The sequence below is a fragment of the Pseudorca crassidens genome, chromosome X, assembly GCF_039906515.1.
Source record: "Pseudorca crassidens isolate mPseCra1 chromosome X, mPseCra1.hap1, whole genome shotgun sequence".
Classification (NCBI taxonomy): domain Eukaryota; kingdom Metazoa; phylum Chordata; class Mammalia; order Artiodactyla; family Delphinidae; genus Pseudorca; species Pseudorca crassidens.
Genome location: NC_090317.1, coordinates 67,234,269 through 67,259,386, shown reverse-complemented (window position 1 = coordinate 67,259,386; position 25,118 = coordinate 67,234,269). Strand labels below are relative to the sequence as shown.

The 25,118-nt window shown below is 37.6% G+C and overlaps 1 protein-coding gene across 2 annotated transcripts in view; it reads left to right on the top strand.

The window, feature by feature from the left end:
- Window positions 1–25,118, top strand: part of ATP7A (ATPase copper transporting alpha) — a 142,677-nt gene that overhangs the window by 52,893 nt on the left and 64,666 nt on the right. For both annotated transcript variants that reach the window (XM_067723590.1, XM_067723591.1), the window contains exon 2: window positions 9,342–9,482. In XM_067723590.1, coding sequence (XP_067579691.1) covers window positions 9,375–9,482 — 108 coding nt within the window. In that variant the 5' untranslated portion in view covers window positions 9,342–9,374. The remainder of the gene's footprint in view (window positions 1–9,341; window positions 9,483–25,118) is intronic.

Sequence of the window (25,118 nt, the reverse complement as noted above, 5' to 3'; positions counted from 1 at the left end):
TCATTTATTTCTGCTCTGATCTTTATGATTTCTTTCCTTCTACTAACTTTAGGTTTTGTTTGTTCTTCTTTCTCTACTTCATTTAGGTGTAAGGTTAGATTGTTTATTTGAGATTTTTCTTGTTTCTTGAGGTAGACTTGTATTGCTATAAACTTCCCTCTTACAACTGCTTTTACTGCATCCCATAGGTTTTGAATCGTCGTGTTTTCATTGTCATTTGTCTCTGGGTATTTTTCGATTTCCTCTTTGATTTCTTCAGTGATCTCTTGGTTATTTAGTAACGTATTGTGTAGCCTCCATGTGTTTGTACGTTTTTTCCCTGTAATGGATTTCTAATCTCATAGCATTGTGTTTGGAAAAGATGCTTGATATGATTTCAATTTTCTTAAATTTACTGAGGCCCGATCTGTGACCCAAGATGTGATCAATCCTGGAGAATGTTCTGTGTGCATGTGAGAAGAAACTGTAATCTGTTGTTTTTGGATGGAATGTCCTATAAATATCAATTAAATCTATCTGGTCTAATGTGTCATTTAATGCTTGTGTTTCCTTATGAATTTTCTGTTTGGATGATCTGTCCATTGGTGTAAGTGAGGTGTTAAAGTCCCCCACTATTATTGTGTACTGTTGATTTTATTTTATGGCTGTTAGCAGTTGTCTTATGTATTGAGGTGCTCCTATGTTGGGTGCCTATATGTTTATAGCTGTTATATCTTCTTCTTGGATTGATCCCTTGATCATTATGTAGTGTCCTTCCTTGTCTCTTGTAACATTCTCTATTTTAAAGTCTATTTTATGTGATATGAGTATTGCTACTCCAGCTTTCTTTTGATTTCCATTTGCTTGGAATATCTTTTTCCATCCCCTCACTTTTAGTCTGTATGTGTCCCTAGGTCTGAAGTGGGTGTCTTGTAGACAGCATATATATGGGTCTTATTTTTGTATCCATTCAGTGAGCCTGTGTCTTTTGGCTGGAGCATTTAATCCATTCATGTTTAAGGTAGTTATCAATATGTATGTTCCTTTTACCATTTTCTTAATTGTTATGGGTTTGGTTTTGTAAGTCCTTTTCTTCTCTTGTGTTTACCACTTAGAGAAGTTCCCTTAGCATTAGTTGTAGAGCTGGTTTGGTGGTGCTGAATTCTCTTAGCTTTTGCTTGTTTGTAACTCTTTTGATTTCTCCATCGAATCTGAATGAGATCCTTGCTGGGTAGAGTAATCTTGGTTGTAGGTTCTCCCCCTTCATCACTTTAAATATATCATGCCACTCCCTTCTGGTTTGTGGAGTTTCTGCTGAGAAATCAGCTGTTAACCTTATGGGATTCCCTGGTATGTTAGTTGTCATTTTTCTCTTGTTGCTTTCAATAATTTTTCTTTGTCTTTATTTTTTGTCAGTTTGATTACTATGTGTCTTGGCGTGTTTCTCCTTGGGTTTATCCTGCCTGGTACTCTCTGTGCTTCCTGGACTTGGGTGGCTCTTTCCTTTCCCATGTTAGGAAAGTTTTTGACTATAATCTCTTCAAATATTTTCTTGGGTCCTTTCTCTCTCTCTTCTTCTTCTGGGACCCCTATAATGCAAATGATGTTTTTTTAAATGTTGTCCAAGAGGTCTCTTAGGCTGTCTTCATTTCTTTTCATTCGTTTGTCTTTATTCTGTTCTGCAGCAGTGAATTCCACCATTCTATCTTCCAGGTCATTTATCTGTTCTTCTGCCTCAGTTATTCTGCTATTGATTCCTTCTAGTGTAGTTTTCATTTCAGGTATTGTATTGTTCATCTGTTTGTTCTTCAATTCTTCTAGGTCTTTGTTTAACATTTCTTGCATCTTCTCGATCTTTGCCTCCGTTCTTTTTCGGAGGTCCTGGATCATCTTCACTATCATTATTCTGAATTCTTTTTCTGGAACGTTGCCTATCTCCACTTCATTTAGTTGTTTTTCTGGGATTTTATCTTGTTCCTTCAACTGGTACATAGCTCTCTGCCTTTTCATTTTGTCTATCTTTCTGTGAATGTGGTCTTGTTCCACAGGCTGCAGGATTGTAGTTCTTGCTTCTGCTGTCTGCCCTCTGGTGGATGAGTCTATCTGAGAGGCTTGTGCAAGCTTCCTGATGGGAGATACTGGTGATAGGTAGAGCTGGGTGTTGCTCTGGTGGGCAGAGCTGGGTAAAACTTTAATCCGTTTGTCTGCTGATGGGTGGGGCTAGGTTCCCTCCCTGTTGGTTGTTTGGCCTGAGGGGACCCAACACTGGTGCCTACCCGGCTCTTTGGTGGGACTAATGTTGGACTCTGGGAGGGCTCACGCCAAGGAGTACTTCCCAGAACTTCTGCTACTGGTGTCCTTGTCCTCACGGTGAGCCACAACCATCCCCTGCCTCTGCAGGAGACCCTTCAGCACTAGTAGGTAGGTCTGGTTCAGTCTCCTATGGGGTCATTGCTCCTTTCCCTGGGTCCCAATGTGCACACTACTTTGTGTGTGTCCTCCAAGAATGGAGTGTCTGTTTCCCCCAGTCCTGTCAAAGTCCTGCAATCAAATCCCGCTAGCCTTCAAAGTCTGATTGTCTAGGAATTCCTCCTCCCGTTGCCAGACCCCCAGGTTGGGAAGCCTGACGTGGGGCTCAGAACCTTTACTCCAGTGGGTGGACTTCTGTGGGATGTGTTCTGCAGTTTGTGAGTCACCACCCAGCAGTTATGGGATTTGATTTTATTGTGATTGCACCCCTCCTACCATCTCATTGTGGCTTATCCTTTGTCTTTGCATGTGGGGTATCCTTTTTGGTGAGTTCCAGTGTCTTCTTGTCGATGATTGTTCAGTTAGTTGTGATTCTGGTGCTCTCGCAAGAGGGAGTGAGTGCATGTCTTTCTACTCCACCATCTTGAACCAGTCCTCTGAGAACCACTATTTTAGTTCATTCATTTTAAGTACTGTGTCATGCTCCATGATGTATATATCTCCACTTATTTTTTCATTTTCCAGTTGATAGACTTTTAGATTATTTCCAAAGTGTTGGGTTTTTGTTGTTGTTGTTGTTTTGGTTTTTTTTGCAATGGGCATTCTTGTTCATGTGTCCTTGTACACATGTGAGATTTTCTCTAGGGTAATATGCCTAGGAGTGAAAATGTTGAGTTCTAGTATATGCATCTTGAACTCTGCCAGATATTACCGAACAGGTTCCATAATGGTTGTACTAATTTATGTTCTCACCAGCTGAATACGGGAGATCCTGTTGCTCCACATTCTCATTAACACTTGGTATTGTCATATTTTGAAAGTTTTGTTTACCTGATGGGAGTAAGTGATATTCATTGTGGTTTTAATTTGCATTTTCTTGATTACTGTAGTGATCAAAAATTATCCATGTAGAGCTGTATCCAAAAAAAGAATTAAATTTTACCATATAATATATTAAGAATCCAGAAACCTTTCTCAAATTATGGGGCCTCATTATTTTAGGGTGATTTAAAAATAATGTTTGAGGGCTTCCCTGTGGCACTGGTTGAGAATCTGCCTGCCAGTGCAGATAACGTGGGTTCAATCCCTGGTCCGGGAAGATCCCATGGGCCACGGAGCAACAAAGCCCGAGCACCACAGCTACTGAGCCTGCACTCTATAGCCCGTGAGCCACAACTGCTGAGCCTGCGTGCTGCAACTACTGAAGCCTGAACGCCTAGAGCCTGTGCTCTGCTACTACAGAAGCCACCGCAATGAGAAGCCTGCACGCTGCAACGAAGAGTAGCCCCCACTCGCCACCACTAGAGAGAGGCTGCATGCAGCAACAAAGACCCAACACAGCCAAAAATCAATTAATAAAATAAATAAATTTAAAATACTAATAAAAAATAAAAATAATGTTTGAGCTTCTTTGATCAGCTTTAAGAAGTGGTTTTGTGCAGTCAGACTTCGTATGTGTCATGTTTGTTTGTACTCAACTTACGCAGTTTCTGTTTCCAAATCAGAGATGATGATCTAGTCATAATACTGTTCTTCCTCTTAGAAAATGTTATTACTGATGGTGATTACCATCTGTGTTTAGGGAGTGGCTCAAAATACTTTAATAACTGGAAGTTATTTCCCTCAGTGTTGTTGGATGCTCTTTTTCTCAGAGTCACCTCATTGCTAATAGCTGCATGCCAGATTTGTTTCTCTGATATTGTCATCTCCCATAAACATACATTTTTTTCCACACCGTATGAAATTATTTACACTCTTACTCTGTTTTCTTAGTCATTTTGCTAAATGCAGTGGGAGATTACAAAAACTGTTCTTGACTTTGTACCTATCTTTGAGACATTTAAGATTCAAAAGATGGTTATACATATATTATAAAATCAATTAGAGTTGTGTGTGTTATATTTTATATAGAAAAATATATATATATAAATAATATATGTAAAATAGAGTAGTATGAGGGGAATGGAATTCCTCTGAGGTTTTGAGTGTAAGGTCCAATTTAAGTATAGTTTTGAAGAAAAAATACAGGCAAATTATGAGGGCAGAAGAAATACATATTATTCATAGTTGATCTGACATGCTTAAATTAGGATGTAATGGGAAAAGTAGCTGTATTAATGTAATTTTCATTCATGCTCAGAATTTCTTTCCTCCCTAATACATATTTCCAGGGTGAATTATCCACTCACTTTAAAAGTGCCTTTCAGGGGCTTCCCTCGTGGCGCAGTGGTTGAGAGTCCGTCTCCCGATGCAGGGGACACAGGTTCGTGCCCCGGTCCGGGAGGATCCCACATGCCACGGAGCAGTTAGGCCCGTGAGCCATGGCCGCTGGGCCTGCACGTCCAGAGCTTGTGCTCCGCAATGGGAGAGGCCACAACAGTAAGAGGCCTGCATACAGCAAAAAAAAAAAAAAAAAAAGTGCCTTTCTGCTTAACTAGTCTTTTTCAGTTCCTCAGTAAGCCTGAGAGATGCTCCAATACTTTGGTCTGGAGCATACCCGATAATAAAACTGTAGTTCAGTTTTACATTCCTAACTCACCAGGTAAACTAGCCTTCATCTGTTGAGTGTATTGTATTCCAAAAGTTTGTTACCAATTCTGTTTTTTGAACTTGACAGTTTCTTATAAAACAATTTAGTCAGTTTTGGTAATGTACCTGAGTCAACCCTCAAAAGCCCCATTTTGACCCATAACATATTTGAGCCATATGGGTACTAAGTTTGAATGTTCTGACCTTGAGGCAGGCAGCCATGTGCTACAAGAGGAAAGAGGAAGCAACTCCTTTTTTAGGCACAGGGCTAACAGTAGACAAAATATTGATAGGATCTGTTTGTTTTAGACATTATCACCTTCCCTTTTCATACTCATTACTGCTTCCCAGTGACCCTCTCCCTAGTTAGAGCCCCTAATGCCTTCATGCTTGCCTTAAGTACCCTGTCTTGGACTTTTCACCTAGACCTGTGAGTTCTTACATCCCAAGGATCCTTTGCTCACAATTACCTGCGTTTCCTGTCCCATTTGGGCTTCTGTTCTATTGTAGTAACTGATCATACCTAGATATTAGGAGGTGTAATGCCAGCTATCAGCCCCTTAACCTATCAAAGAGGAGTTTGTATTTTAAAAAGAGGATACAATGTCTATTAAGACAACTGACCTAGATTCTTCAAAAAGTTACTTGGGGGAAAAGAGATAAAGGAGAGAGGCTGTTTTAGATTAAATGAGACAAAGGAGACATAACCAAATGCAGAGTGTGAACCTTGTCTGGATCCTGGTTTGGAAAAAAATAAAAGCTGTAAGGGATATTCTTGGGACATTTAGGACAATTTAAATAGAGAACTTATATTAAAGGATGTACAATGATTAATTTTCTTAGCTGTGATCATAGTATTGTGGTTTTATAGGAGTTCTTATTGTTTGGATATGCATGCTGAAGTATTATGATCTCTAAAACTTAAAAATAGTTTAGGAAAAATAGAGCAAGTATAGCAAAATGTTAACAATTGTTGAATTCATGCAGAGGGTATACAGATAGATGTTCATTGTATTATTCACCTTTTATGTGTGGTTGAAAATTTTCATAGTAAAGATTTGGAAAACAGGGAAGCTGTTCATTAGTATAATGTTCTTTAGCTTGTAAAATTTCATGCAATGGAGAATTCAGGCAATATGGAGAACTTCATTTTTTACTACTTCTTCCCTATTCCACTTATCATTCATTCAAAGATTCACATATTGTCCTATTGACAGCAGCTGCTCTGGCTAGAGGAAGGAAGAGTTTCTCAGGGCAACAACAGCTTATTTTTACATATAGATTGTAAGTCATAGTTTACCAGAATGTGAAAATCTTTGGCAGTGTGGTTCATTAGAATCATTTTTTTTTGACTTTGAATAAAGGCTGTTTCAAGTCATTAAAATCAAAAGTTAGACAAAATGTATTCTTTTATATTGAATATATATTGTAAGTCTCTCTGTAAAAATAGACAGTAATTTAATAGTAATTTCATAAGAAGAATCAGTGGACATAACTGAATTGTTAAGTGTTGCATTTGGAATAACTTTAGATCTAACTTTAAAAGTAAATAACAAAAATAGACTAATAATTATGAGTCTATTTCAGATCAAATCACACTATAAGTTACAGTTGTTCCATAATTAATGCCATTTGAAGTTAAGACTGAGACTGATGCACCTAGGGATGAATTTTTCTTTCAACTTTTCTAAGATTTTTACATTTTAAAAATGGATATGGAAAACAGTATGGAGGTTCTTGAAAAAAATTAAAAAACAGAACTATCATGTGATCCAGCAATTCCACTTCTGGGTATTTATCCAAGGGAAATGAAATCACTATCACAAAGATATTTGCACCCCTCTATTCATTGAAGCATTATTTACAATAGCCAAGACATGGAAATAACCAATGTCCATCGATAGATGAATAGATAAAGAAAGTGTGATATACATATACACATTCTTCAGCCGTAAAAATGAAGGAAATCCTGCCACTTGTGACAACATGGATGGACCTTGAGGGCATTATGCTAAGTGAAGTAAGTCAGACAGAGACAGACAAATACTGTATGAGCTCACTTATACGTGGAATCTGAAAAAACCTGAACTCATAGACACAGAGAACAGATTGATGGGTTGGTTACCAGAGGTGGGGGGTAGGGAGTGGGCAAAATGGATGAAGGTCGTTAAAAAGTATAAACTTCCAGTTATAAGGTAAATAATTCCTGAGGATATAATGTACAGCATGGTGACTATAATTAACAATATTGTATATTTGAAGGCTGCTAAGAGAGTAGATCTTAAAATTTCTCATCACAGGAAAAAAAAATGTAACTATGTATAGTGATGGATGTTAACTAAACTTATGGTGGTAATTTTGCAATATATACATATATCAAATCATTATATTGTATACCTAAAACTAATACAATATTATATGTCAATTATATCTCAATAAAATGGCAGTTTCATGTGATTCAAACTAATTATCAGTGAAAAAAACAAAGATTCCTGCCTTCATGGAATTTTCATTTTAGTGGGAAGTGTATTGCAGTGTAACAAATTATTCCAAAATTTAGTGGCTTAAAACAACCAACAATTATTATCTCACAGTTTCTGTGGGTCATGAATTTGGGAGTGGTTTAGCTGGGTGGTTCTGGCTCAAGGTCTGTCGTGAGGTTGTAAGTCTATATGTCAGCTGAGGCTACACGCATCTAAAGACAACTGAGTCTGAAGGATCAGCTTTCAAGGCAGTTAACTCACCTAGTAGGAGGCCTTATGTCTTTGCTGGTTATTGACAGGAGGCCTCAATTTCTCACCATGTGAACCTCTCCAAAAGGCTGCTTGAGTATCCTTATGCCATGGCGGGTAGCTTCCCCTAGATGGGGTGATTCAAGAGAGAGGACAAGGAGGAAGCCACAGTGACTTTTTTCCCCTCCTGCAGTGCCTTTTATGACCAATCTTGGAAGTCACACTTTGTCACTTCCACTATTGACTTGGAAGCAAGTCACTGAGTCCAGGCCACACTCAAAGAGAAAGGAGTTAAATTCCACCTCTTGAAGGAAAGGAGTAGCAAAGAATTTGTGAACATATTTTAAAACCACCACAGGAAGACAGGTAATATGCAATAAACATAGTAAGTAAATTATGGAGTTTATTAGAAGGTTATAAGTTCTATGAAAATAAGAAAAAAATAGAGCAAAGGTAATGGGAATCAGAGTATCTGTGTGTGGAAGGGGTGTGGGATGCAATTTTCAACAGTGTGGTCATTGAAAGACTCATTAGTAAGGTTAGATTTGAGTAGACTTGAAAGAGATGAGGAAGTTAGCTAAGCAAATATCTAAGAGAAGAAAGTCCTAAATCAAGGGAATAGCTAACCCAAAGGCCCTGTGGTGGGGGTAAAATGAGGTGAGAGAAAAGAATGTTAGCCATATTTTATTAGTAGAGTATTTTCAGCTGGGGAGGTGGGAAAGTTGAGGAAGGATAATTTATTTTTTTTAACTTAAAGTTTTTTGTTGTTTTTCGGTTTTTAAGTTTTTATTTTATATTGGAGCATAGTTGATTAACAATGTTGTATTAGTTTGAGGTCTACAGCTAAGTGATTGAGTTATACATATACATGTATCTATTCTTTTTCAAACTGTTTTCCCATTTAGGTTATTACAGTGTTTTGAGCAGAGTTCCCTGTGCTATACAGTAGGTACTTCTTGGTTATCTTTTTTTTTTTTTTTGCGGTATGCAGGCCTCTCACTGTTGTGGCCTCTCCCGTTGCGGAGCACAGGCCCCAGACGCGCAGGCTCAGTGGCCATGGCTCACGGGCCTAGCCGCTCCGCGGCATGTGGGATCTTCCCAGACCAGGGCACAAACCCGTGTCCCTTGCATCGGCAGGTGGACTCTCAACCACTGCGTCACCAGGGAAGCCCAGTTTATCTATTTTAAATATAGTATTGTGTACATGTCAGCCCCAAACTTCCAATCTATCCCCCCCTGCCCTTCCCTCCTGGTAACCATAAGTTCGTTCTCTAAGTCTGTGAGTCTATTTCTGTTTTGTAAATAAGTTCATTTGTATCATTTTTTTTAGATTCCACATATAAGCAATATCATGTGATATTTATCTTTCTCTGTTTGACTTCACTTAGTATGATAGTCTCTAGGTCTATCCATGTTGCTGCAAATGGCATTATTTCATTCTTTTTTTATGGCTGAGTAGTATTCCATTGTATATATGTACTACATCTTCTTTATCCATTCCTCTGTTGATGGACATTTAAGTTGTTTCCATGTCTTGGCTATTGTAAACAGCACTGCAGTGAACATTGGAGTGCATGTCAGAGGAAGGATTATTTCCATGGCTGAAATTAACAAGTTCATTGTTTCTAATAGGAATATAAAGAAGAAATCAAAGTGGATCCAAGTATGAGTGTGAATTCTGTCACCATCTCTGTTGAGGGGATGACATGTAGTTCCTGTGTTTGGACCATTGAACAGCGCATTGGAAAACTGAACGGTGTACATCACATTAAAGTAAGTTACTCCTTGGAAATCAGTGAAGTCAAATGCTGTTGACTGGAATTCTTCTGGGAAATTACTTCTAACACTGAGACAGATGCAGACACACTGACACGTACGACATAAAGACTATCACACTTTTAACCTTGAAGCTGAATAAGTTTTCTTCAGCCCATTAACTTATTTTTTTGTTAAAAAATAAGAAATAATACATTTTTAAAATTTAAAAACATCTGAAGATGGAATCTGGATGTTAATGTTTGTATATTTATCAATATATATTTTATAAGTATATAGATGCTGATATAATTTTTATTACTCTTAATCTCATGTTGATCTAAAATATATGTTCTCAGAGAAAGGATTGTGAGGTTTCTTTCTCTTTTATAGCATGACAGTTACTATGTTTAGTAATAATGTAGTCTTCTCTAAGAGCATGCATACAAAGTGTAACTAATTTTCTAAACATTTTCACTTCAATGTTATTTAATCAATAAATCATTTTATTTAAAAGAATACGTTACAATTAATTACATTAAGTGACATTACCAAACAGTTTTAGAGTGGTTAGCTCTAGAACAAGGAATGAAAGAAACACTGTTAACCATTATGTGTCTGTGTATTTTCTCTTCACATTTCTTAAATCACAAATAAAAAATAACAAGATACTGCAGTGAAAATACAATTAGTTTCTCGCAAATAAATTAAAAGTGTGTATGGTCTGGGGAAAACTGAAGCCCAGCTCACCGGCTTACAAAGGGGGTGTGATATAAAACTGGTGCCTCCACCCACATCACTCCCCTCTTCGATTCTGTTCTTCCCCAGAGCCCTAAGCTTCCCACACACCCTAGATTACTGCTGAGGAGTGAGCTGACACCATCCTGTATGTGTGAGGCCTGGCATGATGCGCTCAGGTTTAGGGCAAGGGGAAGGCCGTAGGTGAAACTGGAAGATGGGGAACTAAAGACTTGCACCCACTGCCTCTGCTCTCTGAGTATTCAACCACATCACCCTCCCTCCAAAAGGAAGCTAATGTGACACAGTGACTCTGGAAGGAACCTAGCGGTATGTTGGAGTGCAACAGACCAAATGGTTTCTACAGCTGAATCAATCCAGCCAGAGAACATGAAGGAGAGAAGGGAGGGCACAGTTGTCCCTCTAGGTCTGGAGACTTTGGGTCACCCAGGATGCAGTCCCCTTTAAGAAAACTGCCTTCCAGAGCCAGGCCCCTAAGTTGGCAAATTCTGAAATGAAAGAGAGGGGTATCACCTGTTAGAGCCCTATGCTGCTGCTCCAAGCATTGGGTTTGCAAATATAAGAGGGGATAACCCGAAGCTAATGGCCTGGGTAACTAAAGAATGAAACTAGATGGGCTAGGAACGGGCATGCTGAACATTTATCTAATTCCTCCCTGAGAGCTGTCCAGGCCTAGGAGCTGCCCTGAGCACTCGTCTTTGCTGAGCTTAGACTTAGGGCAAGGGGAGGGCAGAAAAATGGAGAGTAAAATAAAAATATAAAGAGCCAGAAAACCCAAAGCATGGCCCAAGGGAACCTTTCTGCAGGGATAGGTTTCTCAGGGCCTGCATTTTCTCCTGATCCATAAAAACTCTGAGCTTTTATCAAAGAGGATAGAAACTCTCTGTTGGGGAGGGAGGACAACAGGAGATCAGGGAGATCCTGCTGGCTATCCTGGGGCAAAGCAGGGGGAAAGGGAGCCTCTCCATTTCCCAGAGACAAACTGCCAAAAAAGACTGTGTAGAAGCCTCCCTGGGCAGAGCCCAGGACTGAGAAAGGTGGTAGGGATTTGAGTTCACTTCAGTTTTTAATTGCAAAAATGAAATTGACTTTTGTTAGACTATCTTAACACATTCCTGCTATAATTCATCTCAGAATCCTACTTAGTGGAAAAGAGTGGTTTATTTGTATATTCTAATTTTTCTGCAATGAACATGAATTGTTAATACAATTGTTATAAATAAATAAGAAAACCTAAACTTTGTTTAGCGCCTTCTAAACACAAAAGCCAAAAGTACTAAAGTCAACACAAAACTACCCCAAAGGGAACAAAATGATACTGTGCCCCCTCATATCCTGTAAAAAATGTATTTGAATGTGTCCTGTGCTCATTTTTTTGACATAGACATAGTATGTTAAAGCTGCAAGGGGTCTTAGATATGACTTAAGTCGTCTAGCCCCCTCATTTTACAGATCAACAGATTGAAGCCCAGATAAGGAAGTGACCTGTGCTAAGTTACACAGCTACCTAATACCAAACAAAACTAGAACTCAAGTTCCATGATTCCTGGGCCAGTATGTTTCGTGGTCATACAGTGTCTACAGATGCAGTTTAATTTGTATATGGTTCTCAAACTTGTGATCTCCAATTTATTCTTTCACATAACTTCTAAAAATAAAGGAACCTGGTATTTTCATCATAAAGGTGCCTCCTACCACCAAATTGCTGTTTTAGCTCTGTATCACTAGTCTCTATAAATTCTCCTCAGAATAGTTCTAGTATTTTTAGTATGAGACACCTTGAATTATATTTTATTTGTCACTACCTTTTTAATCTTTTTATTTCCGTGTTCGTAAAAATGTCTTTGATTTTAAAGCCTTTGGGGTTAAAAAAGTATGTTTTGATTAAGTCCAGCTTTCTCAGCCTCAGCACTATTGACATTTTGGGCTGGATAATTCTTTGTTTTGGGGGGGCTGTTCTGTGCTTTCTATGATGTTTAGCAGCATCCCTGGCCTCTACCCACCAGATGCCAGTAGCCTCTCCTCCCACTTGTGACAACCAAAAATGTCTCCAGACATTGCCAGTGTCTCCTAGGGGTGAAATTGCCCTCAGTTGAGGATCACTTCTGTAGTCCCTTCTCAGAGAACCTACTGTACACCCTTTGTCTGTTCAGTTAATATTTGATGATGGTGAATTGATATATCAAACAGGCTCATGTGCCCCTTTCTCTTCATATTAGCTTCTTATGGTTCTTTTTTTTGCCAGTTAGAGGTATAGTGAACAGTGGTTCTCAAACCATACCATGAGAATCACCTGGAGGGCTTGTAAAACATAAATTGCTGGTTCCATGCCCAGAGTTTCTGTTTTAGTAGATCTGAATGGGGCCTGAGAATTTGCATGCCTAATAAGTACCCAGGTAACTCTAAAGGTGCTGGTCCTGGGACCACAGTTTAAGAACCATTATATTGCATGAGCTATACTTACACTGAAGATTATTTATCATTTATCTGAAATTTAAATTTAACTGGGTCTGTCCTGTATTTTTATTTGCTAAATCTGGTAACCCTTCTTTGAAATCATCCTTCCCCTTTACTTTTACTTTTTGTTCCTGTAAGTTTTGCTTTTTAAAAACTGCCATGTAAATGGAATCATATGTTATATAGCCTTTTGAGTCTGGCTTCTTTCACTTAGCATCATGCATTTGAGATTTGTCCATGTTCTTGCATGTATCACTGGTTCTTTCCTTTTCATTGCTGAGGAGTATTCCATTGTGTGGATGTACCAAAGTTTGTTTACCCATTCACCTTTTGAGAGACATTGGATTGTTTATACTTTCTTTTGTGATTATGAAAAGCAGTGCTCTGAATGTTCACATCCAAGTCTTTGTGTGGACATAAGTTTTAATTTCTCTTGGGCAAATTCCTAGGATTTGATTTGTTCCATCATATGATAAGTGTATGTTTAACTTTTTGAGACACTGACAATTGATTTACCACAGTGGCTATACTATTTTATCTTCCCACCAGCAATGTTTGAGGATTCCACTTTTCTCACATTCTCTCCAACACTTTGTATTAACAGTCTTTTTAGTTATAGACATTCTGGTGAGTATGTAGTGGTTATCTCACTAATTCGCATTCCCTTAATAGCTAATGATATTGAGCATCTTTTCATATGTTCATTAGGCATTTGTATACCCTTTTTGGTAAAGTGTCTGTCAAACCTTTTGTGAAATTTTTAGCTGGGTGTTTCGTTTTCTTATTATTCAATTTTGATTGTTTTCTATGTGTTCTGAATTGTCTTCTTTTAGATATGTGTTTTGCAAATAATTTTTCCAGTCTGTGGCTTGTCTTTTTAATCTCTTAAAAGTATCTTTCCCAGGGCTTCCCTGGTGGCGCAGTGGTTGAGAGTCCACCTGCCGATGCAGGGGACACGGGTTCGTGCCCTGGTCCGGGAGGAGCCCACATGCCGCGGAGCGGCTGGGCCCATGAGCCATGGCCGCTGAGCCTGCACGTTCCGAGCCTGTGCTCTGCAACGGGAGAGGCCACAACGGTGAGAGGCCCACGTACCTCAAAAAAAAAAAAAAAAGTATCTTTCCCAGAGCAGCAGTTTTTACTTTTGATGAATTCCACTTTACCTACTTTTTTTCCTTTATGGAGCATGCTTTTGGTGTCATAGCTAAGAAATCTTGGCCTCACCCAGGATCACAAAGATTTTTCTCCTATGTCTTCTAAAAGTTCTTTCATTTTAGGTTTTGCATTTAGATCTATTATCCATTTTGAATTAATGTGAATACATTATGAGGTATGGGTTGAGGTTAATTTTTTTTAATATGGATGTCCAGTTTTCCAGGCAGCTCTATTTGTTGAAAAGTTTATTCTTTCTCCATTGAATTGCCTTTGCACCTTTGTTGAAAATCAATTTACCATATATTTATGGGTATATTTTTGTATGCTCTGTCCTATTCCATTGATCTGTATGTCTGTCCTTTGGCCAATAAATACCACAGAGTCTTGATTATTGTAGCTTTATAATAAATCTTTTCTTTTTTTTGGAGCAGAGAAAGATTTATTGCAGGGCCAAGCAAGGAGAATGGGTGGCTCATGATTGAAAAACCTCCTTAAGTCCCTAATGGTTTTCAGGGGGAAGTTTTTAATAGGAAAAATTTGGGGTGAGGGCTGCAGGGTGTGTGACTTTCTTCTGATTGGTGGGTGGTGAAGTAACAGGATGGTGCTCCAGGAATCTCGTATTCAGCCTGAAGTTAGCATCCTCCACCTGGGTGGAGGCCTTAGTTCCTGGTCTCAGGACTTAATGAAGCTCAGGTTCTTTACGTCTTGTCACAGAAAGATTTCAGTGAGAGATAAAGTGATAGGTAAGAAGTGGATTTACTTAGAGAGATACACATTCCACAGACAGAATGCGGTCTGTCTCAAAAGGTGAGAGCAGCCTATGATAAATCTTAAAATCAGGTAGTGTAATTTCTCAACTTTGTTCTTTTTCAAAATTGTTTTGGCTGTTCTATTTTCTTTCCGTTTACATATACATTTTAGAATCATTATATAGGTTTCTACAAAAATATTTGCTGGGATTTTGATTGCGATTGTGTTGATTCTGTAGATCCATTTGGATAGAATTAACATCTTAATATTGCGTATTCAACCCTGTGCACATGCTACATCTCTCTATTTAGGTATTTCTTGATTTCTTTTATCAGGGATCTATAATTTTCAGTCTTCAGATTCTGCATATATTTTGTTAGGCTTATATTCAAGTATTTTCTGTTTTTAGATGATGTTTAAATGGTACTTTTTTTTTTTTTTTTTGCGGTACGCGGGCCTCTCACCGTTGTGGCCTCTCCCATTGTGGAGCACAGGCTCCAGACGCGCAGGCTCAGCGGCCATGGCTAACGGGCCTAGCCGCTCCGCGGCATGTGGGATCTTCCCGGACCGGGGCACGAACCCGTGTTCCCTGCATCGGCAGGCGGACTCTCAACCACTGCGCCACCAGGGAAGACCCGGTACTTTTTTTTTTAATTTAAATTTCAGTTGTTCATTACAAACATACAGAAATGCAGTTGGTTTTTGTATGTTGACTTTGTATCCTGAACTTTGCTAAACTGACATTAGCTCTATTAGCTCTTTTTGTAGATTCTTTGGGATTTTCTACATAAGCAGTTATGTCATCAGGGCATAAAAATAGTTTTATTTCTTCCTTTCTAGTCTGTATGTCTTATTTCTTTTCTGTCTAGAACCTCCATTACAATTTGGAATAGGAGTGGTAACAGTGAACATCTACGTCTTGTTACTGGTCGTAGGGGGAAAACATTCAGTCCTTCACCATTAAGTATTGTGTTAGTAGAGGGTTTTTGTAGATGCCCTGTATCAGGTTAAGGAAATTCCTTTCTCTTCCTGGTTTTCTGAGAGCTTTTATTTGTAATCACGAATAGATGTTGCATTTTTTCAGGTGCTTTTTCTGCATCTCGATATGATCATATTATTTTTCTTCTTTAAGGCTGTTAATATGGTGAATTACACTGATTGATTTTCAAATGTTATACTAGCCATGCATTCCCAGGATAAGCCCCACTTGGTCAAAGAATACTTTTAATGAAAAATTTCAAACATACACAGAAGTGAAGACCTAGTACAAGGAACCTCCCTGTACCTGTCACCCTTGCTACTTATTTTCATGATATCCTTGCTACTTATTTTCATGACATTCTCATCATTTGAATTTGATAATGTATTTTGCTGATGCTTTTAAGAGTTGATCTGGACCTTCCTACCTGTTGTACTTTTTGACTAGTGAATTGGAATTTCCTAGTATATCTCCATGCCGTTTCCAAGCCTTTTTGCTGCCCCCTGCCCACCGTTTTCCTTGTCACTCTTCAGGATTCTCAGCACTGTTTGGAGCACAGCACTCTTTCCCATGCTTCATTCAGTTTGGTTCCCCACCTGTTCTCTCCTATTTCTCCACAACTTGTATCTAAGGGCCCAAAGAAATTAACAATATCTCCTTGCCAAAAGATTGGGGATTTCTACTATAATGATGGTAATATATGAATGGTTTTTCTTAAATATTTTACTGTGAATTGCTGACTCTTCAGCATGTTTATTTTCACTGCCAGGGCTTAATGAGTTAATGTGTAATTTTAACTGGCTTGTGTCTTCATTTGTATAATGTACTTATTATTTTAATATATTTAAGTTTTCAGCATCATTAAAACAACTTTATATTGGCAGTGGTTCTATAATATTTACCAGAAGTTTTCTATAATTTTGCTTTTATACAATATTCATTATAGTGATGATGGAAAGTTAATGCAACTTTGGAATTTGATCAGCTTGCATCAGTCCTAAAATGCTCTTCTTTTGACTAGTTCATATCCACATGTAAAAGATAAATTTTAGACACACTGCCCAGAGTAGATGTTAATATTCTAAAGGGAGCTTTGTCTAACTGGACATCAGATTTAGTGCAGGATTTAAAATTAGGAATCTGATGGATTCTTTCTAATAATCAGAAGCTCATTATATATTTTAAGTGCATGAATCATTAAATTTGAAACAGAATTTTTTTTTACTTTTTATTTTATATTGGAGTATAGTTGATTAACAATGTTGTGTTAGTTTCAGGTGTATAGCAAAGTGATTCAGTTATACATATACATGTATCTATTCTTTTTCAAATTCTTTAGGTTGTTACATAATATTAAGCAGAGTTCCCTGGGCTATACAGTAGGTCCTTGTGGGTTATCCATTTAAAATATAGCAGTGTGTACATGTCAGTCCCAAACTCCCTAACTATCCATCCCCCCCACCCTTACCCCCGGTAACCATAAGTTCCATTCTCTCAGTCTGTAAGTCTGTTTCTGTTTTGTCAATAAGTTCATTTTTATCATTCATTTTTAGAATCCACAGACAAGTGATACTATGCAATGTTTCTCTTTCTCTGTCTGACTTACTTTACTCAGTATGACAATCTCTAGGTCCATCCATGTTGCTGCAAATGGCACTATTTCATTCTTTTTAATAGCTGAGTAATATTCCATTGTATATATGTACCATATCTTCTTTTTCCATTCCTCTGTCAATGGACGTTTAGGTTGCTTCCATGTCTTGTCCATTGTAAACAGTGCTGCAATGAACATTGGGGAGCATGTATCCTTTCAGACCATGTTTTTCTCCAGATATATGCCCAGGAGTGGGATTGCTGGATCATATGGTAGCTCTATTTTTAGTTTTTTTAAAGAACCTCCATACTGTTCTCCATAGTGGCTGTACCAATTTACATTCCCACCAACAGTGTAGGAGGGTTCCCTTCTCTTCACACCCTCTCCAGCATTTACTGTTTGTGGATTTTTTGATGATAGCCATTCTGACTGGTGTAAGGTGGTATTTCATTGTAGTTTTGATTTGCATTTCTCTAATAATTAGTGATATTGAATATCTTTTCATGTGCCTCTTGGCCATCTTGTATGTCATCTTTGGAGAGATGTCTGTTTAGGTCTTCTGCCCATTTTTTGATTGGATTGCATTTCTGTACACTAACAATGAAAGATCCGAAAGAGAAATTCAAGAAACAATCCCATTTGCCATCTCATCAAAGAGAATAAAATACCTAGGAATAAACCTACCTAAGGAGACAAAAGACCTGTACTCTTAAAACTACAAGACACTGATGAAAGAAATTGAAGATAACACAAACAGATGGAAAGATATATCATGTTCTTGGATTGGAAGAATCAATATTGTCAAAATGACTATACTGTCCAGAGCAATCTACAGATTCATTGAAATCCCTATCAAATTACCAATGGCATTTTTCACAGAACTAGAACAAAAAATCTTAAAATTTGTATGGAGACACAAAAGGCCCCAAATAGCCAAAGCAATCTTGAGAAAGAAAAACGGAGCCAGAGGAATCAGGCTCCCTGCCTTCAGACTATACTACAAGGCCACAGTCATCAAAACAACATGGTACTGGCACAAAAATAGAAATATAGATCAAAGGAACAGGGTAGAAAGCCCAGAAATAAACCCACACACTTATGGTCAATTAATCTATGACAAAGGAGGCAAGACCATACAATGGAGGAAAGACAGTCTCTTCAATAAATGGTGCTGGCAAAACTGGACAGCTACATGTAAAAAAAAGAAATTAGAGCATTCTTTAACACCATGCACAAAAATAAACTCAAGATGGATATAGACCTAAATATGAGACCAGACACTATAAAACTCTTAGAGGAAAACATAGGCCAAACCCTCTCTGACATAAATAACAGCAATATCTTTTTTGATCGCTCTCCAAGAGTAATGGAAATAAAAACAGAAATAAACAAATGGGACCTAATTAAACTCAAAAGCTTTTTCACAGCAAAGGAAACCATAAACAAAACAAAAAGACAGCCCACAGAATGGGAGAAAATATTTGTAAATGATGTGACTGACAAGGGATTAATTTCCAGAATTTACAAACAGCTCATACGGCTTAATTTCATGGAAGCAGAGTATTTTGTGTATCTCCAGATCAAATACTTTTGATCTGTCTTTTAATCTTAATCTAAACATTAATCTTTTACCTGTTTATTCTTCAGAGATTTCAAAATGGGTTTTAGCTTTTCTGTGAAGTACAGGATTCATGCTTTCTTGTCCTTACAGTATTCTTTTTTAATTTTTTTGGCTGTGCCGCACGGCATGTGGGATCTTAGTTCCCCGACCAGGGATCGAACCCGTGCCCCCTGCCTTGGAAGGGTGGAGTCTTAACCACTGGACCCCCAGGGAAGTCCCCTCCTTATGGTATTCTCGTCTGTGATTCAGACGTCTCATGAGATCTTGAGCAGATTGGCTTCAGTTTGTCTTGTTTTTATTACAAAACGTTGACTAATTGGCGCATAGTGATTCTTACCACATGTGACGTGTGGTGCCAATATGTGGGCAATTCTTTTCTATATCTGAAACTCTTGATTTTTTGCATGTCTGAGTTTCATATTCATCTTGGCCAGAGAGCACAAAGTAAACTTTGTATCCATTTTACATGTATGGGAGGGAGGAAAGCAGTGTTTCTCATTTGCTTACTAAACTACACACTCTGGTCAGTTAAGACTATGTTGATGGTTGTGGCAGGGAAAGCTTTCTTTACACAGTGTAATATGCCTTCTGCTAAGTTTTCTGTCCTGTAGGCATCCATGTGAATACTTGGATATGAATTTTTCCCTTTCACGTTCTCCAAAAGTAGGATTTTCCTTTGTATTCACCATCTACCTTGGCATAACTACACTTCAGAGGCTTCCTCATTGCCTCCTCCCCTCCTCCCCCCAAGGATGCTCCTGCCTTTAATTTGCTTTGGGGAGAGAGCCAAGTTGGAAAAGCTGAGAGATGACAGGTAACTTTTATTAACTATACTGCAGGTTTTCTCAAATGTGTTTATATTTAAAATACATTTATAAAAACATTTTGTAATTTTTTTCACTAATTGTAACTGTCTGAAAACCAAATGGATGTTTTTTCAATTTGCTAATTAGAAAAGAGGATGGCAAAGTAGTTCTGCAACCTGCAGTCCCAAACTTTAAAAATGAATAATTTAATTTCAGTGAATAATAAATATGGCACTTCTACTTGATTTATCCTCAAATGAAACCAATTAAACTTCCTCCGCTTGATCTAACATGGCTGGTGCTGAAGGCCAGAATAGAAGCTAAATCTTACTAATTAAGTGTCTGTGCTGATTGAAGTAAAGCTGTTTTAACCATCCAGAAACTAGTTCACAAAGTTTCTCCAAGTGATTTAGGTTCTTATTGTCTACTGACAACTAATGCGTTTTCCAAAACCCCCAACTCTCTGACAAACTATTTTTGATTATTAATTTTTTGCCAGCATATCTATGTATAACTAAAGGACTAGATTCTGTTTTGACATTTGCAAGTACATTCCTGTATAAATTTTCCCCAAAGACTGTTGCACCCCACTCATATGTAAGGCTTCTATGTTTACCGCATCTTCCCAGAATTCACCACTGCTTAATATGACCTATTTAAGGTCAGAAAAATGCAATTAAATTGGATTAAGTTGTAAAGGAAGAGTAGCAGAAATATAATATGAAAGCACTTTGTGTTATCAACAGTGATTTATATGGATCGCAGTGACAGATACTTAAGGCTATACTTTCCAGGGCACAGTCATAATTTGCTGAAAATGAAAGGAAACACACTTTTTCTGCCTTTTCCAGCTCTGCCTCTCCTTCTTTAGTCAAAAGCCCACATGATATAGAGTATACTAGTGATCTTTTCTCTTTTCTCATTCCTTTAAAAAGTATTTTACTGAGTGTTGTCTTCTAGGCCCAGAGACAGATTTATGGTGATGTTAATGAAGTTTAGGTTTCAGAGCCCCTCACTGGCATTGACCAGTTCTGAGACCCTGGAAAGAGTCTTAGCAGTGTGTTCACATGGTTATCTGTTTTTGCAAAGGTAAAACATTTTGACCACAGTCCTTTAATTAAGTCCACAAAAGGTGGATTCACCTCTTTCTAGGCACCATATAGAAAATTGTCCTTGGGACTTCCCTGGCAGTCCAGTGGTTAGGAATCTGTGCTTCCACTGCAGGGGGCCACAGGTTCAATCCCTGGTCAGGGAACTAGGATCCCTCATGCCCTGAAGCGTGGCCAAAAAGAAAAAAAAAAAGAAAGAAAATTGTCCTTGTCCAAACATAATTTATAGTCATAATGCAGCCTAACATGTTAATATATAAATATTGATCACTTTTCAAGGACTGTTAAGGTTTGAAATTTCTGGATCATAGTTTGTGAGATTATAATTAAGACCAATGTGCAGTCAGTTTAGAAACCAGATTTGAATAGGACATTGTTTCGACTAAGTCAAGGAGCTCTTGTAGTGTTTGGAATAAAACTCTGATATGAAGTAATGTAATTGTGATGTTAAATTGAGTGGGGTTGCTTTATTTAAAAAATGTTACAGCGGAACAGATTAGAGCTTTAACAGAATTCAAGGAAACTGAATAGTCAAGAAGTCTCTAATTTTGGAAAAGTAGAATGAATATGATTATATGTCTTTGCAGTTTCAGCGTTTAAATACATTTTGGGAATTGTGTCTTAAATTGTGAAGTTTATAAATGAGTGTAATACTCTTGTTCTGCCAGTGTCAAGACTGTAGACTTTAAAGGGATTAACCTGAAGGTTTATTTAATCACCCCAGTGGTCTGTTCAGGGGAAAAATAAAATGGGCAGATAATGTGAAGGTCTTTCTCTGGGATTGTCTGGCCTTTTGAAAGTGGTAATGTAAAATAAATTTAATTAGATATAAGTACTGAATGGCTCTAAAGGTTAATGCCTTATTAACAAATTACTTTGTCCTTGAAATTTAACTGCATTTTGAGTGCTTTTTCCCTTTACTCAGTTAAAGGCTGCAGTCCATTTTCCTAATACAGACTATCCTTTAAAAAAATGACCACCTAGGGAATTCCCTGGTGGTCCAGTGGTTAGGACTTGGCACTTTCACTGCAGAGGGCCAGGGTTCAATCCCTGGTCAGGGAACTAAGATCCCACAAGCTGCACAACATTGCCAAAAAACCCCTTAAAAGTAACTTTAAAAAAAATTATTGGAAAAATAACACATGTCCAGAGTAAAATCCCCTTCCCAAAAGAAACCAGTTATCAGTTTAGTATGTATAGATTCTTCCAGAAATAGACTCTGAATATAAAATGATTTACATGTATATATCTATATGTGTGTGTTTATACAGTTGACCCTTGAACAACACGGGTTTGAACTGCACAGGTCCACTTATACATGGATATTTTTCAAAAAATATGAACTGTGGTACTACATGATCGATGGTTGGTTGAATCCGAGGGTGTGGAACTGAGGATACAGAGGGCCAACTGTAAAGTTATACACGGATTTTCAATAGCCTCAGGGGTGGGGCGCCCTTAATTCCCCCAATTGCTTGTTGTTTAAGGGTCAACTGTATATATGTGTGTGTGTTTGTGTATGTGTGTATCCCCTTTTTATATAAATGGAAGCATACTATATACACACTGTTCTATACTTTGCTTTTTTCACTTAGCAAATACATCTTAGATACTGTTCCCTATCAGCATATAGAAATCAATCTTTTTGTTTCTATTTGGAACTTTCTCCCCCTAACTTTTGCTATGGCAAATGATGATGGTACACTGAACATTTCTTTTTTCAAACACCATGTTAGAGTAATATAGGCATTTTGCCTTATATAAATTCTTAGGTAATACTTGTCCATCCATGAAGATGCAGACAGTTATTCAAAGAGGCTTATGTTTCTGATTTAGTTGAACTTTATCCCAAGGATCAAAGAAATGTCAAATCCAAGGTAGAAACTAGCAGTGGAGGAATGATGTAAAGAGGGACTTTCACTATTTCCTTTCTTTGTATTTAAATTGTTATAATGAATAATCATGCATTGGTTGTATAATTTTTTTAAAAATTAACATATTTATTTATTTATTTTGGCTGCGCCAGGTCTTAGTTGCAGCACGTGGGATTTTTAGTTGCGGCATGCATGCGGGATCTAGTTCCCTGACCAGGGATCGAGCCTGGACCCCCTGCATTGGGAGCGAGGAGTCTTACCCACTGGACCACTGGGGAAGTCCCAGTTGTATAATTTTTGAAGCAAAATAAAATTATATTAGCAATGAAAATTCTGACAAAGCACTCAGTTTACAGAAAAACAATGCTACAACTTAAACTAACAAAATCTCCACATCTTTTTCATTTTCAAGCATTTGGCTTTTAAATTTTTAGATTGGTTTTGGGCTATTTTCTTAGTCTCTTAAGAAATTGTCTTTTGCTAGTTCATACATTGATTTAATAATTTTAAGTGGTAACCTTTATTTAGGTTGGTCAAATAGGATAAATATTAATATAACTTGATGGCTTACTCTTATCTTACTTTAATTTTCAGTATGCTATATTGAAGCATCAAAGTAGAGTGTTAATATATATACATTATTTTTTCAACAAACAATAGAATTTGTATTCAGACATATGTAATATAAATAAGATTCCTATTATATATTTTATATAGTTTTTAGTTGTCAAAATTCTGGGAGGAGAATCAAACATATTAGAAAGTCAAGATTATTGTAAATCATTTTACTTTTCTGACTTTAGTCTGAAAAATGACAGAATCCTTTCAAGCTCTCAAAAACCTCTGAATCACTCTATGTTGAGTTGTTATGAAAATGTTAGAAAGTGGGCTTTAAACCCTTTGAAGACACCCCCACTGGCTGAGTAGCATGCTAATCTGAATTTATGATGACATATAAATTAATTCCTGGGAGGATAAAAAGGAATTTCAGTGTGCTGAAACTTTAGCAAAGGACCTTTCCCAAAGTGGCTTTTGAAAATGGGGAAATGTTAGAACGTAGTAATTGTCAAATCCTGCTAAAAACCCAAAGAAATATATTCTCTAAATTATTTTTTATTTAAACTGGTATGGGAGTAGACATGAAATGTGTGGGGGGAAAGTAAACATAGAACTAAAATTTGGTTCACACACTAGAAATATTTCATACTTTTCAGGTGTTTTTATTTATGTCACACATTGCTCAAAGCATAGGCATAGAATTTTAGTTTTTCGAGGAAATTGAAGATCATCTAGCCTCACCATTTATAGATGGAAAGAACATGGACTTTGGAGTTAAATCGACCTACGTTTGAATCCTAGCTCTTTCGTTTTCTTGCTGGGTTTCTTGGGCAATTTATTCAATTTCCTAGCCTTCAGATAGGAAATTGGATCACTTTTTATAATCTGTAATTATAAAAGTATACAGAAAACACATGCAGATAAAGTATACGGTGCTTGACTTGCAAGGTTTAGACATTTCAGCAGACAAAGAGCTCCATTAAAATAATGGATCTTTACAATTCCTATGGACAATGAGCACCCTTTACACCACTGTTAATGCTATTGAGGCCACAGAGTACGTTTGATTTGTTCTCTTCAACTCCTACCTTCATCTAAATATAGTGAACAGTCCTCCATCTTGAGTCCTTCATAGGAGCCACATTCATAACTTGTAGACTGTTAGATGTTTATTTTCAGAGGAACTATTGATAAAATAGAAAAATAGTTTCTCTGGGAAAAAAAACAGAACAACAACATTGATTCCTAATGAAAGATTCTGAGAAAGAGAAGCTGTTGAAACTTTCGAGCACTGTGGGGAATAGGCGAAAGTGGTTTACATTGGTGGGGATCATGTGAAAGGAGAGTGGCACAGACCCAGAATCAGACAGACTGCTGCCAGCAATTCCTGGCTCTACGGAGTCTGTGCCTGCTTTTGCTCACCGTTGGACCCCTAGCAAGCTAGCACGGTGCTGGGAACATAACAGGTACTCAGTAAATATTTGTTAAATAAATAAATGCTATTTTAGCTTCTTGCCCAAGGATTTGGCATCCAGAACAGTATTGTGATAATCACTATGTGAATTTCCTCTTAAAAGAAGCAAAGGTGCTGCCTGTTTTTGTTTCCTTTGAGACCTTAGGCTTGAACAGTCTCTTTGATATCTAAAATTCAGAGGAAAAGTTGAGTGCTGTTATCCCAAAGGGGAACATTTTTGTGCTAGGTGTGGTCGATCCAGCTTTAAAACACACAAATGGAAGCTACTAAATAAGGAAGTGTTTTCTGGTTTGCAGCATGAAAACAACATAGGATAATACAACTTTTTTGTGTAGTATTTTATATACATAGTTTCCTTATTTTTTTATGTCTTTTATAAATAGAAGACAGGCTATAGCAGTAGAAAGTATAGCAAACCATGTAGTGACAAAGTGATTTTTGCTTTAAAAATCAGCTTTAAGAACAGTTTCTCATAGCTAGTGGGAAGCAGCCACATAGCACAGGGAGATCAGCTCTGTGCT